This window comes from Bos indicus, chromosome 15 (genome assembly GCF_029378745.1).
Source record: "Bos indicus isolate NIAB-ARS_2022 breed Sahiwal x Tharparkar chromosome 15, NIAB-ARS_B.indTharparkar_mat_pri_1.0, whole genome shotgun sequence".
Taxonomy (NCBI): Eukaryota; Metazoa; Chordata; class Mammalia; order Artiodactyla; family Bovidae; genus Bos; species Bos indicus.
In genome coordinates, this window is record NC_091774.1 from 66,742,566 (window position 1) to 66,768,536 (window position 25,971).

Consider the following 25,971-nt stretch of genomic DNA (forward strand, 5'->3'; position numbering starts at 1 on the left):
TTTTAATTAGATGATGGTAAGAGAAAAACAAGGATCACAAATTATTCCCTTTTGCAAATATGTAAAAGATGCTGAATTATTTATTGAAGTTCACTCAGCTAGTAAGTTGAAGAGCTAGGATTCAGCCCAGTTCTGTTTGACTCTAGTTCCCACATTTTCCCCACTATGCCTTACTGCCTCCAGATCTTAAGAGTCTACATGTTTAATTTCTACCTGGGCTCTTCAGACCCCAAAAGGATCTATGAAGATAGAAATAAAAGTCTATGAACTATTTTCAGTATTTCAAAAATTGTAGTGAGAAATCTTACATTTAACTGCAACAGAGCAGAATTATGTTAACTTTTTTCACCCCATGGTGACCTAATTTGTCAGTTATTCACACAAGAAAACTAATTAAATATTCAAAAATGTTGTATGTTAGACAAAGAGTTTCAAATTCTGAAGCCTTTGGAAGGTACATGGGGGCCCTTGATGGTGAAAAGATTATGAAATGCAGCCTAATCCCCAAACTGCAAACTCATGGGTCATCAGCCAGCCAAATCTAGCCCAAAGGCGTTCTGTTTGCCTCATAAAGTATTTTTTCCAACTGACCAGCATTTAAAAGTTGAAAGATTTCACATCAAAAAGCAGGTTTTTTTCCAGCTTCTTTTGAAAATCCAGAATTTTTAGCAGTACTGAGTCTGTATTTACCCATGACATTGACCAGCTGGCTCCTTAGAAGGGGTATGTACTTTGCAGTTTACCAGACTCCGCCTGGCCCAGTTTGTTTGCCTCATTCATTCATGTTACCTATGGGGAGTTGACTCATTGGGAAAGACTCTGATGCTGGGAGCAATTGGGGGCAGGAGGAGAAGGGGACGACAGAGGATGAAATGGCTGGATGGCATCACCGACTCGATGGACGTGAGTCTGAGTGAACTCCGGGAGTTGGTGGTGGACAGGGAGGCCTGGCATGCTGCGATTCATGCGGTCGCAGAGAGTTGGACATGACTGAGCGACTGAACTGAATTGATGGGGCCCCTATAAGCACTGGAATCTCTGATGCCCAGGCTCATCCAGTCTCCTTATTTTGTTGCTTAGTTATAAAGTTAAACCCATCCCCTAGTGGTAGTCACACACACATTTTGTACCCTATAGAGTTTGTGTCTTGGGCTGCTTCTTAAGGTGTTTCATGCACACTTGTCTATTTGGCTGTACTGTATCTTTGAGAACAGTAGTCACATTCTCATTATTGTTTAAGGGGTTGGGAATGCAAAGAAGAGTAAGACAGAGTTCCTGAGAAAGGTCAAGTAGTCTAGCATTGTTTCTTTTTAATTCATGAAAGTAGCTAGGACCCTGAGAAGTACCAAGTGCCTTTTCAAGACCTACTTGCTAGAGTATTGTGAAACAGAATGGGGTTGGTGTTGGTGTCAGAAAGACCTAGGTTAAAGTTCTTGTCACTATTAATTGTCCATGTAAGCAATTTACGTAAACTCCTGGATTTCAACTCTCTTGTCCGTAAAATGGGTATAATTTTAATGCCTGTGGGGTGAAATGAAGATCGAATGATCTGATGCTCATAAAGGTTAGGCATAGTGCTTACCATTTAATAACTGTGAGAATATGGTAACTCTTAGGGTTAAACATGCAATTGGCACTAAGTTAATGCTTGTTGAATTAACAAATGAACAGGTAGAAAAAATTGAGTGTAAGGATTTAAATGTGTTTAAACCAGTAAATATCTATCAAAGAAGAGGTCACCAGAAGTGTGCCTAGCAGGCCTGGAGACCACAAATTTTTCATGGCTTTGAATGTCTGATTTTGATGAGACTACAGTAAGCACATGCTGTGGCAGAGTCAGCACCCATAGCTCTTTAAGCAGATGGATAAGCTTACCTCTGTGGAATAACATCGGCCTCTGTTTAACGCAGGTTGATGTAAGGCTGAGAAGAGAGGAATGCATTTCTAATAAACTTGTGAAGTAGACTCATGCTCAGTGTTTTCAGAACATCCTCAGGACTTCACAGCTGGCCCGTGGGCTGGCCTCTGTGATGCAGCAAGGTGACATTATCTCCTTGAAGGATTGTTGCGGTTGCTAAGGTGACTGCTAGAAGGGGGAATGCATTAGCCGACTTTCCCAATTTTCCCAGGGCTCCTGGACTGCTTCCTCCTTTTTCAGCCTCAAAGGCCAGGCAGAGGGGAACAGACTTACTCACTGCCTGCCACTGCTGTCTCATTTAATTGTTACACTGATCCACTGAAACGGTTTACCATTCAGATGACAAAACTGAAGCTCAGCGAGATCAAGGAACATGTTCCAATTAGGGCAGTAGCAGAACCAGAACTCTGGCTCTTTCCATATCTCCACAGAGCGTCCCACAGCCGACCTCTCCCTCCTAAGGATTCCTCTTGGCCCTCAACCCCATCCTCATCCTCACTCCCAAAGGGAAACTCAAGTAAAGGGCACCAAAGTGGATTTCCTGGATAAATACACGCCCACTCTCTCCTTACTCATTTTCAACGCATGTTTATTAAACACCTCTATTATGCCAGGCACAGCTCTTATGACTAAAGATACATGATGAACAAGACAGGTGCGATCCCTTCCCTGTTGGAATATAATTCTGGTGAGAAGAGATAGACAAAAAAAAACTAGTAAACCATTAAATGAAGAAAATAATTTCAGATAGCAGTGTTAGAAAGGAAATGAAAAAGGGTGACTTGATAGAAGGGGGTTGGGGAGACGAAGCTGCTAAAGATAAGGTGTTCAAAGAGGGGCTAAGGAGGTCACTTTTGAGCTGAAACCTGACTGAACAAAGGGGCCAGCCAAGCAAAAATGGGCATGTGAGCATTAGAGGCAAAGGGATCGGGAGTTCAGACTCGAGGCTGGCCGCTGGTGACCGTCACAGCAGGCCACTTCACCTTTTAGACTTTTTGAAAATATAACATGCCTCATAATGGAACACGTTTCTGATTTATAATCTGAATCATAATATTACATTATTCGGCATTACTCTTTTTCTTGGTATTCTGCAATGGGTTAGTAATGTGGCTTCAAGAAGGCTATGATCTCTACAAGTCATGGAGACAAGCTGGCTTTATCCACAAAGAGAGGACATGTGAGTTTACATGTATTTCCTTCTAGAGAACCACATACCGCAGACTGAGCCTGAGGACCTCACGTTGTATGTTCGAGGATGGCAAGGACCCAGGTATGGCAGAGTCAGACAGGTGTTCCCAGAAACCCAGTCACACACAGGGAGAACTCAGATACCTAGGAAGCGAGCTGCTGGGCCGCGGGGGGGGTGGGGGGGTGGGGGGGGGTGGTGGTAAACATTTATTTTGGTGCTATATAGCATTATTCCCAGGATACCTTTGGTTATCACAAGATAACCAGGATAGCCTGGTTACCACAAGGAAGGAAATAAAATTCTTTTTGTAGGTAAGTATGGACTCAGTCAATACACAGCAAAAAATAGTTTAGGAGATAGGAATAGGGGACTGTCATGAACTCAAACTAGGATCAAGTGGAGTGACTTAAAGCAATAAATCACTGCCTAGACCTAACATAGGCTGTCCCAACCCAGATACCCCAAAAGTAATAACAGGAATTAGAAAGCTATTTGCAGTATCTCAAAAATCTGGATGGACAGTGAGACTACACAGGCTCTCATTTACTTCTCATGTCCTTTCAGGTCATTCTTTCGTTGGTTTGTTCAGTATTTCAGTAAATCCTTAATGAGTTATTTCTGTGTGCCAAGTATTAATGACAAATGCTACGAAATTTTTTAAGTGGGTAAAATAGGGATCCTTGTTGTTGAGACATTTAAAACATCTGGTGGAGCAAAGAGACGAGGAGATGGCTCATTACAAAGCAGCGGAACGTGTGCTGGTCCGGGTGCTATGGAGTGCTTTGAGAAGCCCAGAGGGCAGGAGAAAGGCAAGCCATAAGGCCTTGGAGAGCTTCCTAGAGGAGACATTACTAAACCTAAGTTTAAAGGACATAGATAAATTAGCCAGATGGGTCCAAGGGAATGAAGTTCTTGGCAGAGGAAGGATCATGTACTTATATATAGGGCTTTTAATTCTCCAGAGTACTTAATGCATTGTATCAGAATTGTGTTCAGCTTTGAGTAAGAGAAAACTCTGGTATCAGTAGCTTAAGCAAACAGAGGTTTATTTGTTTCACATAATAAGTCTGGAGGGAGGTGAGTGCTGGCTTTGGTTCAGTGGCTAATGATGACCGTTCTGCCATGTTCCTCTGAAACTCCCTGGGCTTTTCCTTCATGCTCATTGCCTTAAGATTGAAAAAGGGCAGCAGCTCTGGGTGTCATATCCATGTTCAAGCATGAAGAAGGGCCATGTCTGCATTAATCAGAAAAGTGAACGCTTTTTTCCAGCAAACAGCACCCCCCCCCCCCCGACTTATCCTTCTATGTCAGAGGCTTGAACTGGGCTCCGTGTCCCCATCCCCCACTGCAGTACAGGCTTAGTATGCAGATATTTAACCCTTCCTCACCCCAGAGTAGAAAGCATCAGGGAGAGCGAGTTGAGAATGACTAAATTCAGCCAATCAATAGTATCTTGCCAAACTTTCCATTTCACTTGCTCTTTGTAATAAGCTCACACAGTAGGAAGAGCCAGTGTTATTAGCTCCACTTTGCAGAAGAAACTGAGATTTGGAGAGCTAGATGGTGCCTGAAATCACAGAGTTGAACATTTATTTAGTGATAACAAAAAAGAAAACGGAGAGCTAATGTTGACATATGCTTATTACACACCAGACTCTAGCTGAGCACTTAACATATGGTCTCTCCTTTCCTCCTCATGCAGTCCTTGAGGTCTGTCTCCTCTTGTTAGAAATGAGTAGTCCAGGTATGGACATAACGAAGGGCATATTGACGTGACTTGCCCAGGATCACAAAGCTAGCATACAACAGAGCCAGGATTCAGACCTTAGTTCTACACAGTGTCAGCCTGATGCCCTTCTTGCCTCTGCTACCTTGAAACTCTCATAACTTTCTCCCTATGAACCCAGTGAATGTGCCAGCTCACTGACATTGCCCAGAGCCCTTGAAGCCACCTCATCCCAAGCCCCTCTTACTCCTAATTTATTTGACCCACTCCTGTTTCTTCATTATTGCTTTATGGACATGGAATCCAGCAACACATTATGTCAAATGTCCTGCCGTTATGAATGCATTTCCTTTCATTGTAATAGCACCAACCATAATGAATACATTCTGGATCCGTGCAGATGTCACTGGTGTTTTCAATGCTCTGTTCTAATTTATGTTGGGAAATGAATAGTTAAAGTATTGCCCAGGCTCCCATTACTCCAGAGCAAATGAGGGCTGCCCTGTGTGTGTGCATATGTTTTTGCATTCATGCAGCAGATAGGATGTTTGGGTCAGAATGAATTGTGTACCTGAAGTAGGAGTCTGGCTCTTTCCTGGAAGGGCACATTGGAAGTAATGTGCTGTGAACATCAGCAAACCTATGCAGGCAGGTTTCCTAAGGGATAGAAGGGCCTACCCAGGGAGCATAAATTATAGTCAGACATTGTTAGAAAGGCAGAGAGAGAGCCTCGCTGATTGAGGGGTCCAAGTTTGGGGGTACCCCCAAGATCTTCTTGACCTTGTGTGTATAGCCAGCAAGGTTGATGTGCTTGGTACCAGCCAATCTCATCAGTCAGCACACACCATCACAGACTTTTGACATTGAGGGTAAATAGTGAGACAGGCCCACCAAGGACCAGAATGTGCTCAGTTTGGAATTAATTATATGACCTGATCTTTATGGTGAGAGTCTGTCTATGAAATAGAGGGATGATAATAGTCACAGAGTCTGAAATGCCCAATAGTAGTAGAACGTTGCCTTTATGGAGAGAGGCTGGGGCAGGCCTCCCCTATATTTGAAACAATTTGTGGACCAAGAAGTGCTAGACATTTAGCCTGCTGTCTGCAGGGGGTTCTTAGGGTGATGTTTTTAGGTATATCTGAATGATGCTAAAGCTGAAACTCCAATACTTTGGACACCTCATGCGAAGAGTTGACTCATTGGAAAAGACTCTGATGCTGAGAGGGAGTGGGGGCAGGAGGAGAAAGGGACGACAGAGGATGAGATGGCTGGATGGCATCACTGACTCGATGGACGTGAGTCTGAGTGAACTCCGGGAGTTGGTGATGAACAGGGAGGCCTGGCGTGCTGCGATTCATGGGGTTGCAAAGAGTCGGACACAACTGAGTGACTGAACTGAACTGAACTGATACCAAACATATCCTTTCCAAGGCTTGGGATCTCAGCAGTTAAAGGGTACCTGGAAGATAACCTGTCAGGCCCAATATTGTGAATCCCCATTCAGAGGTTCTAGGAATTTTAAAGGAGGTGATGTGGTGGTTTACAGAATGTACGAGTATCCTACATTTCTATAAAATCCTATGTTTTTATACCGCACCTATTTCAGCGAAATCTTTTAGATATTCGGGACTTGCCTGTTAATAAAAATTGGCCACTCAGTGATTGCAAGGCAAATTAAAGAAGAAATAGAGGTTGCAAACTGAATTTAGAATGGGTAATGGGTTTGGGCGTGCGTGTTTGTATACACATATGCAAAATGCAAATATTGGGAGGGGTCTGGAAATGTTTGGTTTTGCCTTTAATAAAAAAGGGGCAAGCATGACTCTAAAATTTGGCTTGGGGGGCAAAATTTCTTTCTAGTCTCTAAGTAATCTGAAATCTCACTAGATTTTTATTGCTGAAAATCTATCAAAAAATGAGGCTGTGGAATTTCAATATCTATCCTTTTCTGTTTCATAGGGTGTACTTTTCCCTCTGAGTCTCTGGAGCCTTAATTTTTATACAATTAGTCACCTGACTCTTCTGTCAATACCTGAAAGACAAACTTGAGAGAACTGGTTTCCCCAAATCTACCTACAAGTATAAACCCAGTTAAGACCAGTGCAGTACTCAAAGAAGTTATTGCTCTTCCCTTCATGCCACAAAGCTACTTGAACTTGTCCTACACTGAAAAGTCTATTTTACAGGAAGTTCTGTAGAACCAAATATACTGTTTGGGGGTTTAGTTAAAACACAAATGAATCTAGCTCTGAGCTGAATCTCTTGCGTCTCAAAGTCTCCATTCTTGCAAATTCAAATACTGGAAAGGCTTGCTGTATCCTCGAAAAGAAAAGGAGTCGAACAGTAAGAGAAAGATTGTTCACCATTTCCTCAGGGACAGTGATATAAAGCACAGTTTACTTTTGCCCTGCGGCAGGGTTTAGTCTTGCGTCAACCTAGAAAGCCTTTCTGAAAGGGGTGCAGGAATGAGGATGCAGATAGAAGCTGCGTCCTGCACCAGTGGCTTCAGGTTTCCATGGACTTCGAGCAAGATGCAGTTTACCACCAGCTTGAGTCAGAAGTACCAGAGAGTAAAACCCACAGAGAAATCTAGGTCTTTGTGCCCCTGTTGGGGTCAGAGTGAGGAGCAGGACCTAGGACACAGTATCAGCCCGATTCTCCTTCAGTTCACTGCTCCCTGCTCGACTAAGCTGGCTGGCAAGCCAGGGAAGCAGCCTAAACTGCCCTCCCGAGGAGCTGCCCATCTTACGAGAGTTCCTCAGGTAAATGTGCCTTCAGGGGACTGTATAACTAAAAGCAGAGCCATTTGCATTAATTCATTCTTTTGCCTCCTAAAGTGCTCAAGGCTCCTGCCATACATATATATATATGTATGTATACGTATATATATAGCATAAGTTTCTAGTCTCTAAGTACCTGTACTTACAGTCTGCTCTAAGATGATTGATGGGCTTCCCTGGTGGCTTAGTGGTAAAGAACCCACCTGCCAGTGCAGGAGGTGCAGGTTGGAGCCCTGGGACTGGAAGATCCCCTGGAGAAGGAAATGACAACCCACTCCAGTATTCTTGCCTGAAAAATCCCACAGATAGAGGAGACTGGCAGACTACTGTCCATGGGGTCGCAGAAGAGTCGGACAGGACTTAGCGACTGAACAACAAAGATAACTGAACAGATAGGGAGAAGACCAGCACCCAAGAGAATATGACTCTGTTTCCTGAACTCAAATTGTCTGTGCTTCCACTGCCATTCTTTTGTAATAGTTCTTGGGTATGAAACAAACTCAAGATTTAAAAAAAATTTTTCAATAATAAATAGTATCTACTGAATGGGAACTAGTTGAAGCTAAACCTATGTATTTTTCCCAAACTATCTAAAATAAAAACAAATTGCAATAATAGCTGTCATTAAATATTTACCTTGTGCCAGATATTATATTAAGGATTCTAATAAGGTGTCTTATTTAGATTTCACAGCTACTCAATTATAAAGGTTTTATTGAACCTGTTTTACAGATGAGGATACTAAACTCAAAGAGGAAAGTGACCTGGGTTACATTGTCTGCTTGTCTCAGAACCCAGTCCTTCTCTTCTAGGTGGTTATTGACACCTAGAAGATGGAAGAAAGCTTCTATCAGACACTCAGTTAGCCCACTTACGATAGATAGGTTTCCTTTTCTTTTAAATGGATCCCAGGAAGGGCCACTGTGCTCTACAGACCCCACACCACACGCTGATAGCTGATTAACCCAGGAGTAACTCAGAGCAGGTAGGTCAGAATGAGGCAGCCCTGGCAAGGAGTCACAGCTCACATTTCTTTTTTTTTTTTTTGGTAGGAAGAACATTGGCTTTGCAGTCAGACAAACTTGAACTCCAAACATGATCGAGTCACTGACTTCTCTGAATGTCAGTTTACACATCTGTAAAATGGGGAATCAAAATGTCTTCTTCACAAAGATGCAGTCTAAATTGGATGAGAGACTATATAAATACCTATTATAATACATGCCGTTGAGTAATTTTTAAGAAATACAAAGTTGCTTAAAATTTCATTTTATTCTATCAGCAAAAGGTTTCCCAGACACCCTGAAATGTTTTGGCCTTAGCAGTTAAATGGTTGAAAAATGCAGTGTTCTGCGTTTCCCAAAGGAGGGCCCCTTCTTTAGAACCAGTTTTGCTTTTTCTGGCCTGTTTTTCCCTCCAAGACAGGAGGTGGGCTGCTGCTTTCCTTTCTGCCCTCCTTATCCCATCCCTCCCCAAAGTATTCTCTCACCTCCCACTTGTGATTTCCTTAAGTGCTTTTAACAGTCGCTTGACACTGGAAGGATATTCTCAGCAGGCATGCAACCTGTAATCGCTGCTTGTTGCTGACGTGACCTTGTGGTTGACCTCTGAGAAAGCAGTGGGGACTGGAGGAGGCAGCCAGACTCTGCTCCGCCAAAGCAAGACGATGAGTCCCAGAGCACCTGGGAGGCAGCGGGAGGCATGGCTCCTCATGCCTTCCCACCTTGGCTCCCCCTGTCCAGTGTGTCTGGAGGTATAATCAGGAGAGAATTGTGGGATGGGTGAGGTCCCATTGTTCTTAAACAACACCAACCCCAAACAAAATGAAATCAGAGATACGGAGCACAGTGCGGCTGGAAGCACGTTTCCGCAGTGTGCGTGTTACCCCTGTGAGAGGCGTGCAGCGCCCTTAGGAGCCTCCTGCCATCACTATAGCCCACCAGCCATCATCCCATGGTCTTCCCCCCACGCCTGGCTGGGGGTCTAGACTGCCTCCTACTTTTCTTAATCTTCTAATTCCCATTCTCTTCACCAAGGGAAAGGTGATTGAGGTATAGGAAATGGGGGGAAAATGCAAAGCCCTTACCTCCATTTCACAACTCTTAGACACAAAACTGCTCATCAGATTTCTGATAAGTCACAATATATGCCTTTGAGAGGCTGCAAGCTGTCCAGAGGAGGAACTGGCTAGCATCCTACCAGGTTAATAGCACCACAAGAGATACCTGTAGTGGAGGGGGTCAATGCCAGGGAAGTGGATTTCACATTAAGTGCTTCATCCCCATCTTTGTGACTCTTGAACTTTTCAGGCACTTTGCCCCAAATCATACAGCCTAGATGGCCTAAAGAGGCTTCCAGTGCCCGCCATGTTCACAGCCCCCTCCTGAACACTTCACCTTGTACTCTACTTCCTAGCCCTCATGGGCCTTCTGAAGTTTGCGCTTTATAATGAATGATCCTGTTTATAGACATGGTTCACTGCTCCAGCTGCCACTCTGCCCCTTCAGTGCCTTGCCTCCATGGCAATTTTCATGCATATTCTCTTAACTAGGCTGCTTCTAGCTTGCCTGGTCTTATCTACCCACCCTCAGGATCCTGTATTTCTACCACTCCACCATGAGCTGTGGAACTGCTAAGGTCCCCAGGGCCCTACAGACAGGACCCAGACCCTGAGAGTCTGAGGGGGAATGATGAGTAGTCTCTGTAGGCTGGAGTCTCTGTAGGGCTTCCCAGGTAGCGCTGTGGTAAAGAATCCACCTGCAGTGTGGGAGCCGCTCAAGATGTGTGTTTGATGCCTGGGTCAGGAAGATCCCCCAGAGGGGGAAATGGCAACCTGCTCCAGTATACTTGCTTGGACAATCCCATGGACACAGGAGTCTGGCAGGCTGCAGTCCATGGGGTCGCAAAAAGCTGGATATGATGAGCACACACACATGTAGGCTGGAGGGTCAGCACAGCCTCGTGAAACACGTGGACTTGAAAGCTGGTATGATTTGAGTAGGGCAAGAGAAAGGATATCGATACTCCAGGCTGGAGCAAGAGAAGGCCTTGTTATGACTCGTTAACAGCTGTTAAAACCGTCAGTGTGAAGGAGGAGTTTAGAACTGGAGCTGCCACAGAGATTTAAGGATTATCTGTGGATTTCAATGCTATTACTGTTCTTTACCAGAGGGGAGGGAAGGGAGAGTTGGAATGAAAGCGAGAAAATAAAGCCTCTAGTATGGAGTTATGTCAGATTCGTGGAGTCATTCTACTCTCCTCCTCTAGACGTGTTTCACATTCCTGTGCTAGAGGCTCATCAGAGAGTCTCATTTTGACTCCTAGCAAGAGTGCCCTTTACAGTTACCCTGCGACTATTCATGCCATTTAAAATAAATCAGAGCTAAGTGGGTGATCATGTTGTCCTCCTTGTAGACTAGTGGTTCCGGCCTTTGTTGCTGGGTTCCTGCAGTTAATCTAGTGCCATTTCCAGAGACTGGTCTTCGCATCCTCCTCCATGGGCCAGAGGAGGCATCTGAGTAGCCACCAGAGTCCTTTGTCCCACCGGGCTCCGAGCACTGTCAGAAATCAGACTTAGATCATAACAACAATAGCAAAGTCTAATTATGCGAGGCAAAGGATGTGTTACCTAACCTTACTATGGGAAACATTCCACAAGATACACATGTATCAAATCGTCACATTGTATACCTTAAATGACACAATAGCTTGTGTCCGTGATGTCTGTAATAGAGATCAGGAAAGCTGGTGGAATGAAATCAGACTTCAGAGAGGTGGGAGAAGCCATGTGAGACGGAATAGAGCTTTCTCTTTTCATAGATCAAGTAGTTCCATAGACTTTTCTTAAACTCTTATATACAGAATTCTCATCTTTTTATTCTTTTCTTTCTTTTTTGTATATATTTTAGCCCAGAGCCATAAAAATAGTTTTTAGGGAAGAGTGGCCTTATTGTCTCACAGCAAAATTTATTTTTAATTTAGAAACCACCCCTAAAGGGATTCTCTCATCTTTTCCCCAAAGTGATGAGCTGAAATATTTATTTTGTTGGCCCTCCGACCCGTCTGGGCAGGGCTGGGTGAGGACTGTGTGGCATGTTCTAAGTAGTGAGCGGGTGAGCGGGTAGGGAAAGCAGGAGATCTGTGTACTTTTGTTAGTTTCTCATGCTTACCGATATGCTTACTGTCCTGTGTAAACTTTAATTCCGACTGGGACTCCGAATGTGGAGTCTGAGAGAGCATCTGATCCAGGCAGGAGGAGGGAGCAGAGCTGAGTGGGGAAAGTTGCAGGTACTGTCTTGCACACCATTTCCTGACAAGAACAGCTGCTTAATGAGCATTTGCCATGTGCCATATGCTCCTTAGATTCATGAAGAACATGTGAGCCTGTTGTACAGACTTGTTGTACAGGTGAGGAAACTGAGCCCGGGGAACCAGGTGGTAAGTGGAGACCCCGTGGACTGGGCTTCCCTGGTACCTCAGTTGGTAAAGAATCCACCTACAATGCAGGAGACCCCGGTTCAATTTCTGGGTTGGGAAGATCCGCTGGAGAAGGGATAGGCCACCCACTCCAGTATTCATGGACTTCCCTTGTGACTCGGTAAAGAATCCGCCCACAATGCAGGAGAAAGGCTATCTACTCCAGTATTCTGGCCTGGAGAATTGCATGAACTGTATAGTCCATGGGGTCGCAAAGAGTTGGACCTGACTGAGTGGCTTTCACTTCATGGACTGCAGCACACCAGGCTTCATTGCCCTTCACCATCTCTTGGAGTTTGCTCAAACTCATGTTCATTGTATTGGTGATGCCGTCCAACCATCTCATCTTCTCTCGCCCCCTTCTCCTCATGCCCTCAGTCTTTCCCAGCATCACGGTCTTTTCCAGTGAGTTGGCTCTCTGCATCAGGTGGTCAGAGTGTTGTCTGCTCTGGCTAGCTGAGTGCTGTGACTGGGCCAGTGGAGGACAGTTGCCTTCTAGGTATCAGCAATCAGTCTCAAAATACCTGATATATGTTGAGACTGAGCCATAGACAGGTTCTTCTGAAAATGGATGAACCAGGTCTGAAGTGGTAGGGTTATGTCATTTGAGTGTCACAGCAGAGCTGGCTTCAGGAAAACCTGGGAGGAAGACAGAACATGTATTTGAAAATCTTTATCTGCTTCCTTCAGCATCCTGTACTTATACCCTAGTCCTGGCCCTTTAAGGAGTATTACTTCTTTTTCCCCAGTGAAACTTAACCATCCATCTCAACCCATCAGCTTCTGGCTGACTCACCCAAAAACTTATCCGTGCTCAAGTGCTTATGGTAATCCTGTGGCCTACTCTTGTCTTGTAATATCTACTGATTTTTAACTCTGGGAGCTCAGCTCGAGTGAGTACCTTAGATTTAAGGTAAATGACTTTGATAAGGTCTTTAGATTTAATGGCTTATGTGGAGATCTTTTGCATGTAACAAAGGCAATGGCTGCTTTCTGCATAATGTCATGTTGGGTATCTATTCATTTTTCCAATGCCTAGGGCAGCCCTTTGAGTCAGAGCAGTGGTCTTTGTTCAGTCTTATGACTGGGCTGCTGCTGCTAAGTCACTTCAGTCGTGTCCGACTCTGTGCAACCCCATAGACGGCAACCCACCAGGCTCCTCCGTCCCTGGGATTTTCCAGGCAAGAAGACTGGAGTGGGGTGCCATCACCTTCTGGGCAGTGGCAGGCAAAAGGATGATAGGCGTGTAGTGTTCAATTCCTCTTTTCTCACTGTGCTTCAGCTCTCCTGCTTGGTGTGTTCACGTGTGTGGGGTCACCTCCCTCTCTTCTGGCCAGACTAATGCTCTGTCTCTGACAGCACTGACCTGGAGTCCGGGGAGAGCCTCAGGTAAGATGCTGAATGCATATTGGACGTGATGTTCATCTCCTTCCTTGGCTGTCAGCTTCGAGCAGCCTTCCTCCCAGTAAGGGCAGATTCCTACAGGCCAGACCTGTTGACTGTATCATAAGCTTTTGGAATATTGGGAATGGAGATGAGATGTTCTTAATTTCTTCTCCATTTCCTGGGGAGACTCCTGACTAAAGAGTGTGTATTGCAGGGGCAGGGATAGGACGCAGTAATAAACAGGCAGGGAACCAGGCCTCTGTCTGAATGGTGCCCTTACACAAACATCTCCTCTGCGCTCATCTCAGAGAAGACGTGCTGGCAGAGGTGCCTGAGTTACTAACTTGGCACAAACAACCTCCTTGTAGTTTCCTGTTTCCCTGTTACACAGCCCTCTTAAAGAAAGTACCCCCCCACCGCCCCCCGCCATGGGCCTTAGACCCTTGGACAAGTGAATCTGGCTTTGGCAAAGAGGGAGTCCTTGGTTCTTCTTGGGAACAAGAGTCCATTCACTCCAGACCCCCAGCATCATGCACTGGCACCTGCATTCCTCATCTAGGCTGAGTCTCAGGCTTGCACTGATGATACAGTCCTATTTGAGCAGCCCGATGCCTGCCTTCCACCGACACGGGGTTTATATTGAGTTACCACTGGGTGTTTGGTTTTCTCCCTCCTCGAAACATCTGTTTGTGCTGCCAGAGGGAGCGTCACACAGAACCCAGGCTGCACATTTTCAACATAGCCCTTATTCACGTTTTGGAGTGGAGTGCCAGCAGTGTGGTAGACGCCATATGGAGCTCTGCCACACTTCTCATCCCCTGTTCTTTCCCGTCCACAGCCCCCGCCACATCTCCTTAGGAGAGACTTCAGACCCATGAAGATAAGCATTAGGAGCTGCTGATGAGATGCTTCTCCTCTCGGCGTGCCCTTGTGCACTTGATCTCTAGCCATTCTGAGTTTCTCACAGCTCCCTGAACATGCCAAGCTGTGTTGCATCTTCAAGAGTTTTTTCCAGCTGTTCTCTCCACCTGGCATGCCCTTCTTCTGGCCCCATAGTCTTCCTGGATCATACCAGTCCATCTGTCAACATTACATGATAGCCTTTGCTGACTCTATAGGTGGAATTTACCACTTTTTCCTTCTCTCATAACACACAGGCTACATTCTTTTCCCGACTCTGAGCTCATATCTGATTCCACCCTGCCTTCCCATCACCTGCCTATATCAGGGGCTCAGCCTCTGTGAGCTGAGAGAAAAGCAGCTGACCTCAGGATAAAGTAACATAAAACAGTTGACTTTCAGTTGAGTGCTCATTTCTTGTTAGTGAGGATGCTAGATCGTTTACATCTGTTATCTCACTTAATACTCATCGACTCCGAGCAGTAGACCCCGATACTTTTGCCCCCTCAACACACATGCACCCATCATTCGCTATCTTAGAATCCTGCTCTGTTGTCCTCATAGTACTTTGCACCATCCGAAAGTATTAATTTGTGTAACTCCCTTATTACTTGCCTTTCTTTACTAGAAGTTAAGCTTCATGAAAACCAGACTTTGTCAGTCTCGCTCACTACTATCATGATATCATGTGTTACAGAACCTAATATATTGTGAATACTCAGTAAACATTTGTTCCCTGAGAGAGTGAATGGATGAATGGCTCCCTATTTTGCAGATAAGGAGATGAAGACTTAGAGGTTGTTTTGCCAGAGTTGCACAGCTCAGAAGGGCTTGGGTGGAAATTCTGGTCTTCCTCCAGAGTGGGCGATCCTAACATGTCACACCACCTCCTGTAGGCGTTCTCCTAGCAGGTGGATCTTAGCAATCCTAGGAGGAAAATCGGCTTTCCTGCTGCACCTAGCTTCTGCTTGAAGGTCAGCCTTCCCCACCGCTCCCTTCACCAGCTGACTCCCTTCTCCTCGGCCGAGGCAGGTTGTGAGAGAGACTATGTACCCATCACCAGATTCGTCGTAAGTGCCAGGCATGTTGGTGAACACTCGGGGTAAACAGTGAATGAGAAACAGATCCGGCCTCCAAGGAATCCAAGTAACAAAGACTGACATTTACAATACAGCCACGTAAAGGCATGCTGGATCCCTGAACCCCTGCAGGCTGCACAGGCCGAGCAGACATCCCTCAGACTACCTTTATCACCAGTTCCCTGAAGGCAGACAGTGGGGCATTATCTCGACTTAACACTGATTTTCTTCTCTAGTGGGGTGGAGTGAAAATCAGCTGAAGCCTTGAAGGATATTTTCTATGCAGCCTAATTAAATAGGACCTGGGTGCCTGTCACCTCAAGACAAGTGGAATTGAAATTGAAACTGATGTCTGACCCAGAGAGACTCTGTCCAGGAGATGGTATCTTAGGGGCGGGCCCTTTTGTATGACTGTTTGCTGAAGCTCACAAGAACCAAGGTGAGAATCAGAGGGAAATGGCTGACTTGCAGCTGGCTTGCTACAAGGAAGTCACAGACTGGCAGTGGTTGAAAAAACTGAAAACGTCTAGCTGTTTCTTTTTTAAAAAAGAGACTCTTGGGATCCTCGAGGCAGGGGGTGGTTTTCTAGTACCTGGTTTGGATTTGAGTCTGCCAAAGCCTTGGCAAAATCTTTAGCAGTCAGCAAAGGTTACCACCTATGCTGCTGGTATTGAGGCATTACCAGTAACCTGGCTGAATACATGTGGCCAAGCTGACTTCACATGCCCACTCATAGCTGCCTTCACTCAGCACTGAGTCCCCTGTCCATGGTTGAAAGCAAGGGCCAGACCCTGGTTATATTCCAGCTCTGCCCTTGGGATGTCATTCATTTCTCTACTTCTCACTTTTTTCATCTGTAAAATGGAGTGGTGGTGTTGTTACAGAGGGTTACAGTTAGGGTTAGGGTATTAGTAAATAATGTGAAAAGTGAAAGTGTTAGTCACTCAGTCATATCCCACTCTTTGTGACCCCATAGACTGTAGCCCTCCGGTCTCCTCTGTCCATGGAATTCCCCAGGCAAGAATACTGAAGTGGATAGCCATTCTCTTCTCCAAGGCATCTTCCTAACCCAGGGATTGAACCCAGGTCTCCTGCACTGCAGGTGGATTCTTTACTATCTGAGCCACCAGAGAAGCCCATTAGTAAATAATGGTAGCATCCATTTAGTGAGTACTTACAGGTATCATTATCCTCATTTTACAAACAAAGAAACTTTAAAGAGGCCTTTCACTCGGGGTCATACTGCTTTTCTTTTTTTTTTCACAATTCAAAAGACTTTTCCTTCAGAAATGATATTTTAATAAAATAATTTGTTTCAAGCATCAAGAACATTTTTAATATATAATAAAAATTTAAAACAAAAAATTTTCAAATGTTGATATCAGAGTTTATAAAAGTCTTTAAAATGTTCTATGTAAATTTTGAAATGTAGATAGGAAGAAAACTATTAAAAGTAGCAAAACATGTAATAATTCTGATAATTTTAGTATAATTGAATTAGTAAATGATTTCAATATGAAGTTTGCATCTGATTTCATGGCATATCACAGGGCTTAATTGAATTTTTTTATTAAACTTTTTATTTTGGGATATGGCCAGTTAACAATATTGTGATAGTTTCAGGTGGACAGCAAAGGGACTGAGCCATACATATACATGTATGCATTCTCCCCCACTGCTCAAGGTCATACTTTTGATGCGTACTGGAATGAGGTTTGAAGCCGTGTCTCTGATTCTTAGTTGTGTGCTTTTATACTGTTACTACGACCACAGTAACCATCCAGCTTTCCCACTCCTGGATCTACACCTCAGCTGGCATTTCATCCACAGGAAGGAGAAGGGCAGTGAATAAACTCGCCTTTACTTCCATCTCGGCCTGGACGACTCTCCCTCCATAGACCATTAGGGTGAGGGGCAAACAGTTGAAGTCTTAGAATCCTGACCTGCCTTGAGTCAGCTCACAGCTGGATTGTAGAGGGCTGGAAGTTGCCAAACATGCAGCTATTTTATAAGGAAGATGAGAAATATCAATAACCTCAGATATGCAGATGACACCACCCTTATGGCAGAAAGTGAAGAAGAACTAAAGAACCTCTTGATGAAAGTGAAAAAGGAGAGTGAAAAAGTTGGCTTAAAGCTCAACATTCAGAAAACTAAAATCATGGTATCCGGCCCCATCACTTCATGGGAAATAGATGGGGAAACAGTGGAAACAGTGTCAGACTTTATTTTTCTGGGCTCCAAAATCACTGCAGATGGTGACTGCAGCCATGAAATTAAAAGACGCTTACTCCTTGGAAGGAAAGTTATGACCAACCTAGACAGCCTATTAAAAAGCAGAGACATCACTTCGCCAACAAAGGTTCGTCTAGTCAAGGCTATGGTTTTTCCAGTGGTCATGTATGGATGTGAGAGTTGGACTATAAAGAAAGCTGAGAGCCGAAGAATTGATGCTTTTGAACTGTGGTGTTGGAGAAGACTCTTGAGAGTCCCTTGGACTGCAAGGGGATTCAACCAGTCCATCCTAAAGGAGATCAGTCCTGGGTGTTCATTGGAAGGACTGATGCTGAAGCTGAAACTCCAATACTTTGGCCACCTGATGCGAAGAGCTGACTCATTTGAAAAGACTCTGATGCTGGGAAAGATTGAGGGCAGGAGGAGAAGGGTACAACAGAGGATGAGATGGTTGGATGGTATCACTGACTCAATGGACATGGGTTTGGGTGGACTCTGGGAGTTGGTGATGGACAGGGAGGCCTGGCGTGCTGCAGTTCATGGGGTCACAAAGAGTCGGACACGACTGAGCAACTGAACTGAACTGAACAGAAACCTTTGCTTGGGAAGGACTGAACATGAACTTGCTTCTGCTTTATCCTCAGTGACACAGCATTCCTTGTCCATCAGACATGCCCATTTTTTACCAGTAAGACTTAGCCATTTGTAAACGTAATCATCACTTATGACACAGCATTTTAGTCCACACCTGGTGCCCCGGTGGTTATCTGTGCCTGGTGATCGCAGTGAGAGTTAGGAAAGAAATGGATCCCGGGCTCACCTGTGAGTAAGCTGTCCATGAGATTCCTGGGCAGTATCTCTAGGACCAGCAAGTTGCCCACACCTTGCCTGGGCAGACTTGGAATGTTTCTAGAACAGTAATTCTTTATGGGGTTGTTTTGATCATTCGCTCAGAATAACTGTGTTGAAGTTCCACTGGTGCCAGGCACATTATCAGGTACCAGTGACATAGCAGGGAACAAAATAGTTAAGGACCTTTACATCTCAAAACAATTTTAGGTAGTGATCAGTGCTGTGAAGACAACACAAGAATCTAATGTAATAGCACAGGGGTGGGGTTGCTACTCTAGATTGCTTGGTCAGGGAAAGTCTCAGAACAGGTGACATTGGAGCTGAGGCCTAAGTGTTAAGGATCCAGTCATTCCAAGCTGTGAGAGGAAAAGCTTTTGAGACCTAACAGCAAATGCACAGCCTTAGACAGGACCAAGCTCTGCCTATCTGAGGAGGCAAAGAGAGAGCTAGTGTGGCTGGCAAGTGGCATGAAATAGGTCAGAGAGGTAGTCAGGGGCCAAACCATGTAGACCAGGGCCTTTATTCTCAGGCTCTAGGAAGCCGCTGATGGATTTTAGTGGGCACTGACATGACCTGTTGTGCATTTACAAACTATTACTCTGAGTGCAGTTTGAAAACCAAACAGTAGTGAAGTAAGAATAGAAATAGGAAAACCAGTCCAAAGTCAACTGCAGCAGTTCAAGCAGGAGATGGTGGTGGCGTCGGAGAAGAGGAATGGACAGCCACAGGATAGAAGTGCAGTGGGAGAGGACAGAACTCGCTGGTGGACTCAGTGGGATAGGGAGATTTTGAGCACAGTGGCTGGTGCACATAAAGCGCTCAATAAGTTATAGTTGTTGACTGTTGTTATTAGCCAACAGCCTGTTATCAAACACCAAGAGAACAAGCTTGGGAAGCAATCTTGAACCCATTCAAGTGGCAGAATGATGCCTGTCATGCATGTGTGAGAGCGGCGTTGGCTCTTCTCTCTTGTTAATAAATGGCATTCTTAGAGAAAATGAGGCTTGCAAATATGATGATATGTTCAGGAACCAGAAACTCATGTTCAATTCATCTCATATTCAATAGAGGCCTTATTTAACTTGTGGCCTCTCTTAGCTTTGATTTCTTCATCTATAACTATACAATGTCCTGGGCACTTTCCAGGTGCCAGGTTCCATGCCCAGCTCTCTCTACATAGGTCCAGCAGTCTCTCTCTACATTAATCCTCAGCTGATCCTTCCAGTAACTCTTCTAGGTAGGTACTAAGTTGTCTTCCATTTCCAGGTAGGAACACTAAACTCAAAATCCAACAACTAGTAAATGGCAAAGCTGTGACTCAAACCTAGGTGTTCCTAACTCTTAAATCCACATTCATAACCCTCTGTGACATGAGAAGTAGATTCTGAGAGTTGGTGTGCTTCCAATTTCCAACTTTCTACAACTTCCGGACCTCAATTTAAGGTCATCTTGGGACTCAAAACTACTGAGAACTAATATGGGACATTTGGGGGAAAAAGCCTACTATTCATACAGAGATTAGAGATTTATGTCAAGAGTGTATTTATTTACTGATCCTTTCTCCTCTCCCTTTGGTAACTTGTAAGATACAGCAGCTGAGGCAACAGGAAATTTGAAGTCCAGCATTTTATTAAATCTTATGTTTAAGATTTCTGTGGAAGGAAACTGCTTGAGAGAGATTTGGTTTCTGTTATGCACTTGCCAAGAAAAGATGAGGAAACTGGGTCAGGTGGATTTCCTGAAGGTGCAGGAAGCAGGGAAGGTAAACCCTTGAGCTATTTTCTGCTTCTAAACCCCACCCCCTGGAGTTGCCCAGGGCCTAATGGAGGCTCTGGGAAGAGTTCCTTTCAGCCTTCACGATAGGAGGTCATCGGTTATGTGAAATCCAGCAGTAGTGGAAGGGAGGGGAGGTTGGGGAAGACCAACAGATTGGCAGAGAAAAAGGAGAGCTTGCAGCCCGCATGGCATTTCCCTCTTGAAGTTCAACAGAAAACCAAATAGTAGCCTAGAAGTTATTGCAGAGAGAAGAAACACACACCATCTCATTCCCACAGACACTGGAACTGCCCCACGTTGGCAAGGGTGGGGGGAAGATGGGCATTCTCATTCCTATTTGAGTAATGATTGTAAATCAGTACAGAATGATTTCTGGAGTGCATTTTGACAATAGTAGATCAATACTTTTACAAACGCATATCCTTTGCTTGTTGAGTAATACCTGATTCTTGGACTGGGACAGGAAATCTAGAGAATGAGGCTGTAGTGTTTGTAGTGTCGGAAAGTAAGGAAGTGTTTCCGCAAAACCTCAAAGCAAACCTCGCATTCATGAGGGTGTGTCAGAGGTGACCAGATTGGACTATTACTAATACAAGAGCTCCCAAAGGCCAAAGCTGAACAATTTGAGTAACAAAATAAAGTAGCATTGGATTATAACCCAAATGTACAAATAAGTATCTGTGAGTCCATACTGATGTAAACAAATAATCCATAAATAAATAAATGAAGAATAGACAGATCTCATGTTCAGAAAACTTCAAATGATTTTCAGTACTCTGCCTTCATCCAAGGGGAGCATAAGTCCTCACTCCTTAGGTGTAGTTGCTCATCATGACTTCTTTCCAAAGAGTACAGTAGATGAAGGGGGAAAAAGAGTAACTTTCCAGTGGAAAACCTTTAACAAGTACTAGCTCAGCCAGGTGATCAAGGTCAACATCAACAGCATGTGGTATCAATAGCACGTGCCCTTGATACGATGGGATCAGAACAGCACTGCACTTCTGTGATTTTCCTTCTTAAGACCCATAACCATGAGAAGAACTTGAGACAAATCCCAAACGAGAGACATTCTCCCAAATATCTGACCAGCACTTCAGCACTTCTCAACACTGTCAAGGTCATCAAAAACAAGAAAGTCTAAGAAACTGTCAAAGCCAAAACAAGACTTAGGAGACCTGAGGACTAAATATAATGTAGTATCTCGAGTGGAATTCGGAACAGGAAAAAGGACATTAGGGAAAAAGCTAAGGGGATCTGAATCAACTATAGACATGATATATGTTTATATAAGTATTAATACTTATATCAATACTTTAATATTATATTAAATATTATATAAGTATATATATTTATATAAGTATTATATAATACTTACAGAAGTATTAATACTAGTTTATATAATTATTAATACTAGTATACCAAATTTGTTGATTCATTCTAACAAATGCACTAATGTAAGATAATAATATTAAAGGAAACTAGATTTTGGAACCCTCTGTACCATCCTTGTAATTTTCCCTTTGACCCAGGAGTTTCCCTTCAGGCAGTTTTTCCTTTGGAAATAATTAAGGGTGAACCTAAAGATTCACCAATATGAATATGGATCACAGAGTATGTAGGTAATAGTGAAAAGGTAGAAATAATTGGTGTCCAATATTAGGTATGATAAACCTGTACAACTTAATCATGAATCATAACCTTATAGAACTATATTTCTTGATAAGGAACAGTATTCGTGATTGATAGTTGAAACAGAAAAGTAGACTATGAAAGAACCTATTGAAATATATAATTTTACATATGCATAGGAGGTGTATAGGGGCTTCCCAGATGGTGCTAGTGGTAAAGAACCCACCTGCCAATGCAGGAGACAGAAGAGATATGGGTTGGATCCCTGGGTCGGGAAGATGCCCTGGAGGAGGGCATGGCAACCCATTCCCATATTCTTGCCTGGAGAACCCCATGCACAGAGGAGCCTGGCGGGCTAAAGTCCAGGGGGTCCGCAAAGAGTAGGACATGACTGAAGCAATTTAACATGCACAGGAAGGGTATAAATGAATATATTTCTATGTGTTAATCATCAGTGAATAACACCATGGGTTTTTTTTTTTTTTCCTTTTTACAAAAGCAGTACTTGTTTGCTCCAGAAAGTACAGATCAACAAAAAACAAAAAGTTACTTTTTAATTAAAAGAAAAATGGTTGGGGTTAATTCCATTATAAATCCAGCAGCAGCAGTAGCAGAAGTCTCAGTCCTACAGAAGGGAGTTCTGGGAACAGATGGAACACTGGCAGGCTAAGAAGCCTGCCCGGTACTTCTGTTCAGGGATTTCCTTATCAAAGGGCACTGCCTGAACAGGCCTGCTGGTGCCTGTCCGTCCTCCATAGAAAAGGGCCGCCACCCACACAGCCTCTGTGGAGTGTGAGAAAGGCAGCCACCTGTCAAACGATAAACAGGTTGCACGGTACATAGAGATCAAACTTAGCACTGTGGTCAGTGTGTGAATCTGTGGCCACTGGAACTCCAAGCCTCTCTCAGAGGTGCCTACCCCAGTCTATAGGGGCAGAGGCAGCTGGGAGGGCTGAGAGACAAACCCAGTGTCTATTTCCTTCTCCTTCCATAGTCATCCTACCCTTAACTAGAAATTTTTCATCTTAAAAAAGAACTTGCATGTACCTTCCAATTCATTACAACAACCCTTGCTGCTGCTGCTGCTAAGTCGCTTCAGTCGTGTCCGACTCTGTGCGACCCCATAGACAGCAGCCCACCAGGCTCCCCTGTCCCTGGGATTCTCCAGGCAAGAATACTGGAGTGGGTTGCCATTTCCTTCTCCAATGCATGAAGGTGAAAAGTGAAAGTGAAGTAGCTCAGTCCTGTCTGACTCTGAGCAACCCCATGGACTGCAGCCTACTGGGCTCCTCCATCCATGGGATTTTCCAGGCAAGAGTACTGGAGTGGGGTGCCATCGCCTTCTCCAACAACAACCCTTAGAGGTAGATAATTACTATCTCATTTTTCAGTTAAAAATGGAACCTAGAGCTCTTAAATGGCTATCTCTTACCATCTGGGTTACCAAGGGTCAGAGGATCAGGTTTATGTCTCTCCTTTTACACTAGTGCAGTTTCATATCTGAGGGTCCTAGAATCTTTATAGGCTAGATCTACCATTTACAAGCTGTGTACTTCAAGCAAGTCACGTAGCTGCTCTTAGCCTCAGTGTTTTCATCTGTAGGATGGAAAAAGTCACTATCAGGGTTTAGTGAGATTGTATATATAAATTGCTTAGCTCAGTGCCTAGAACATGAAGTCACCCATCTGCGAACAGTGGTTATTACTGAAGGAGAGAAGATTAATGGGATAAAGTGTAAAGGGATCTAGAGAGAAAAGTGCCCTTCTCCCTGTTTCCTGTAATTTGCGAAGAAAGATGCAACAAGGCTGGTGCCACTTTAGACTTCAAGAACCACGATGAATTAGATTACCAGAGCTTACTGAACTAGGGTCTGCCCTAGGTCTTGAGCAAGCGCTACCGTTCATCAACCTGGCATTTGGGCCCAGCCAGAAAAAGAGGTAAAAGAACTTGAACACTTGAGGTCAGCCTTCAGCTTGAGTTGGAGAAGCATGGAGCAAGAGGGTAGTGCACAGGAAGGAAGAGAAAAAACGTACAAGTGAGAGCTAATTAGCCCAGCGAGTGTGTAAGCCAGGAAGGAGCTTCACTTTTGTCTGGTTTGAAATTTTGTAAATTTCATTAAGGTGAAATTCACCAGATGAGGAAATGAGGTGACACAGCAAAGCCAGGACTAGAACTATGGGGTCCTCTCATGTATTTCTCAGTCATCCCAGGATAAACTGAGGACATTTTGCTTTATATTTGTATATCTTTTAAATTTATATTTATATCTCTTAAAACTAATTTGTATTAGTCCTACAGTCAGTCAGTCAGTTCAGTCACTCAGTCATGTCTAGCTCTTTGCAACCCCATGGACCGCAGCACACCAGGCCTCCCTGTCCATCACCAACTCCCAGAGCTTACTCAAACTCATGTCCATTGAATCGGTGATGCCATCCAACCATCTGATCCTCTGTCGTCCCCTTCTCCTCCTGCCTTCAATCTTTCCCAGCATCAGGGTCTTTTCCAATGAGTCAGCTCTTTGCATCAGGTGGCCAAAGTATTGGAGTTTCAGCTTCAGCATCAGTCCTTCCAGTGAATATTCAGGACTGATTTCCTTTAGGATGGACTGGTTGGATCTCCCTGCAGTCCAAGGGACTCTGAAGAGTCTTCTCCAACACCACAGTTCAAAAGCATCAATTCTTCAGCACTCAGCTTTCTTTATAGTCCAACTCTCACATCCATACATGACTACTGGAAAAACCACAGCTGCAGCTAATTATGAGTTCTGATTCCTTCTAGCACAGTAACCCCCTCACCTGCATCCCAGGCTGTTGGGACTGGTGTGTTGGGAGACAGGCGTGGCATCTCTCCTCTGGCTGGTGGAGGAGTGTTTCTGATCTGGGTGTTTGGCCCATCCCCCAGCTGGGCTGAACAGGCACTCACTGAAAGTGAGCCACTGCAGCCTTAGATGGTGAATGGAGACTTCCCATTAGTTCCTCATACAGTACCTGTGTGGCTTCATTTGTGAAGAACCCCACATCTATCGTTTGGAATCCCAGCTGAGTCTAGCTTTCCTCTCTTGTTGATAACCTCTTAATTTCTCCATCTTCATGAGTGAAAAATCCTTTCACAGCAATAATAATAAATAGCCAAGGACTCAGCAGTGTAAGTGATGCCAAATCGAATTAAGTTGTATTATATTCTCAGGAAAAGAAAGTAACTTGCGAGATCAGAGTACTTACCCACCTCATTTATTAACTTCCTCGTATAAGCATCCATGGGGACGGAAGCTGGAAACCTGAGCTGCCTTTCTATATGGACTATCTAAAAGCTTGTCAGGCAGGGAAACACTCTTCCATCATAATCACTTTATCAGCGGGTGTTGAGGGGCTCAGTAGGACAGGCGCTTGTGGCCTGCTTCTAACAATGCCTTCAGCTTCACAGGCACAAGACCGAAGGGACTGTTCTCGGGGAGGTGCACCCCGCTGGCAGAGCAGACACAGCGGTCTGCTGGCGGGGCTGCTTAGTCGCCCTCTGTCACCTGGACCCCTACCCCCAGCAGGTGTTCAATGTCAAATCACTCACCCAGTCACGATGTAGAAATTCTCCGTTCCTTTAGCTATTCTTTTTGTTCTTACACCCCCAAAAATAATTTAGAAAAAAATCATGTGTCTTCTTGCTCATTTAACTCCTAAAATTATACATCAAGTTTAGATGGTTGAAAAGGATGTGATTTCTGACATAGTGTGTTGCTTTATATACATTTTTGTCAAAACTTTGACACTACAGATACAGCTTTTTAAATTTATAGGCAAGATCCACTGTATAATCTCATGGGCAAAGATGATTTATATGGTCAAACCATCCAGCCAAATCAGTTTTGCTTTCTGTCAGATCCAAGTCTGGTTTCTTTTTTTTTTTCAATTAAAATGAACATATTAGTACACATTTCATGACAAGCGTCTGACTTCTGAATATGAATTCTTAGATCCGTGGATAGACAGATAAAGGTACACAGCTTTGCCAGGAGTTTACTACCC

The 25,971-nt window shown here is 44.2% G+C and overlaps 1 protein-coding gene across 4 annotated transcripts in view; it reads left to right on the plus strand.

The window, feature by feature from the left end:
• TRIM44 (tripartite motif containing 44) overlaps positions 1–25,971 on the plus strand; it is a 113,972-nt gene that overhangs the window by 78,295 nt on the left and 9,706 nt on the right. For 3 of the 4 annotated variants that reach the window (XM_070804043.1, XM_070804042.1, XM_070804044.1), the window contains one exon: positions 3,125–3,191. The exons of the other annotated variant lie outside the window; for it this stretch is intronic. In XM_070804043.1, coding sequence (XP_070660144.1) covers positions 3,125–3,191 — 67 coding nt within the window. The remainder of the gene's footprint in view (positions 1–3,124; positions 3,192–25,971) is intronic. 4 annotated transcript variants of the gene reach the window in all.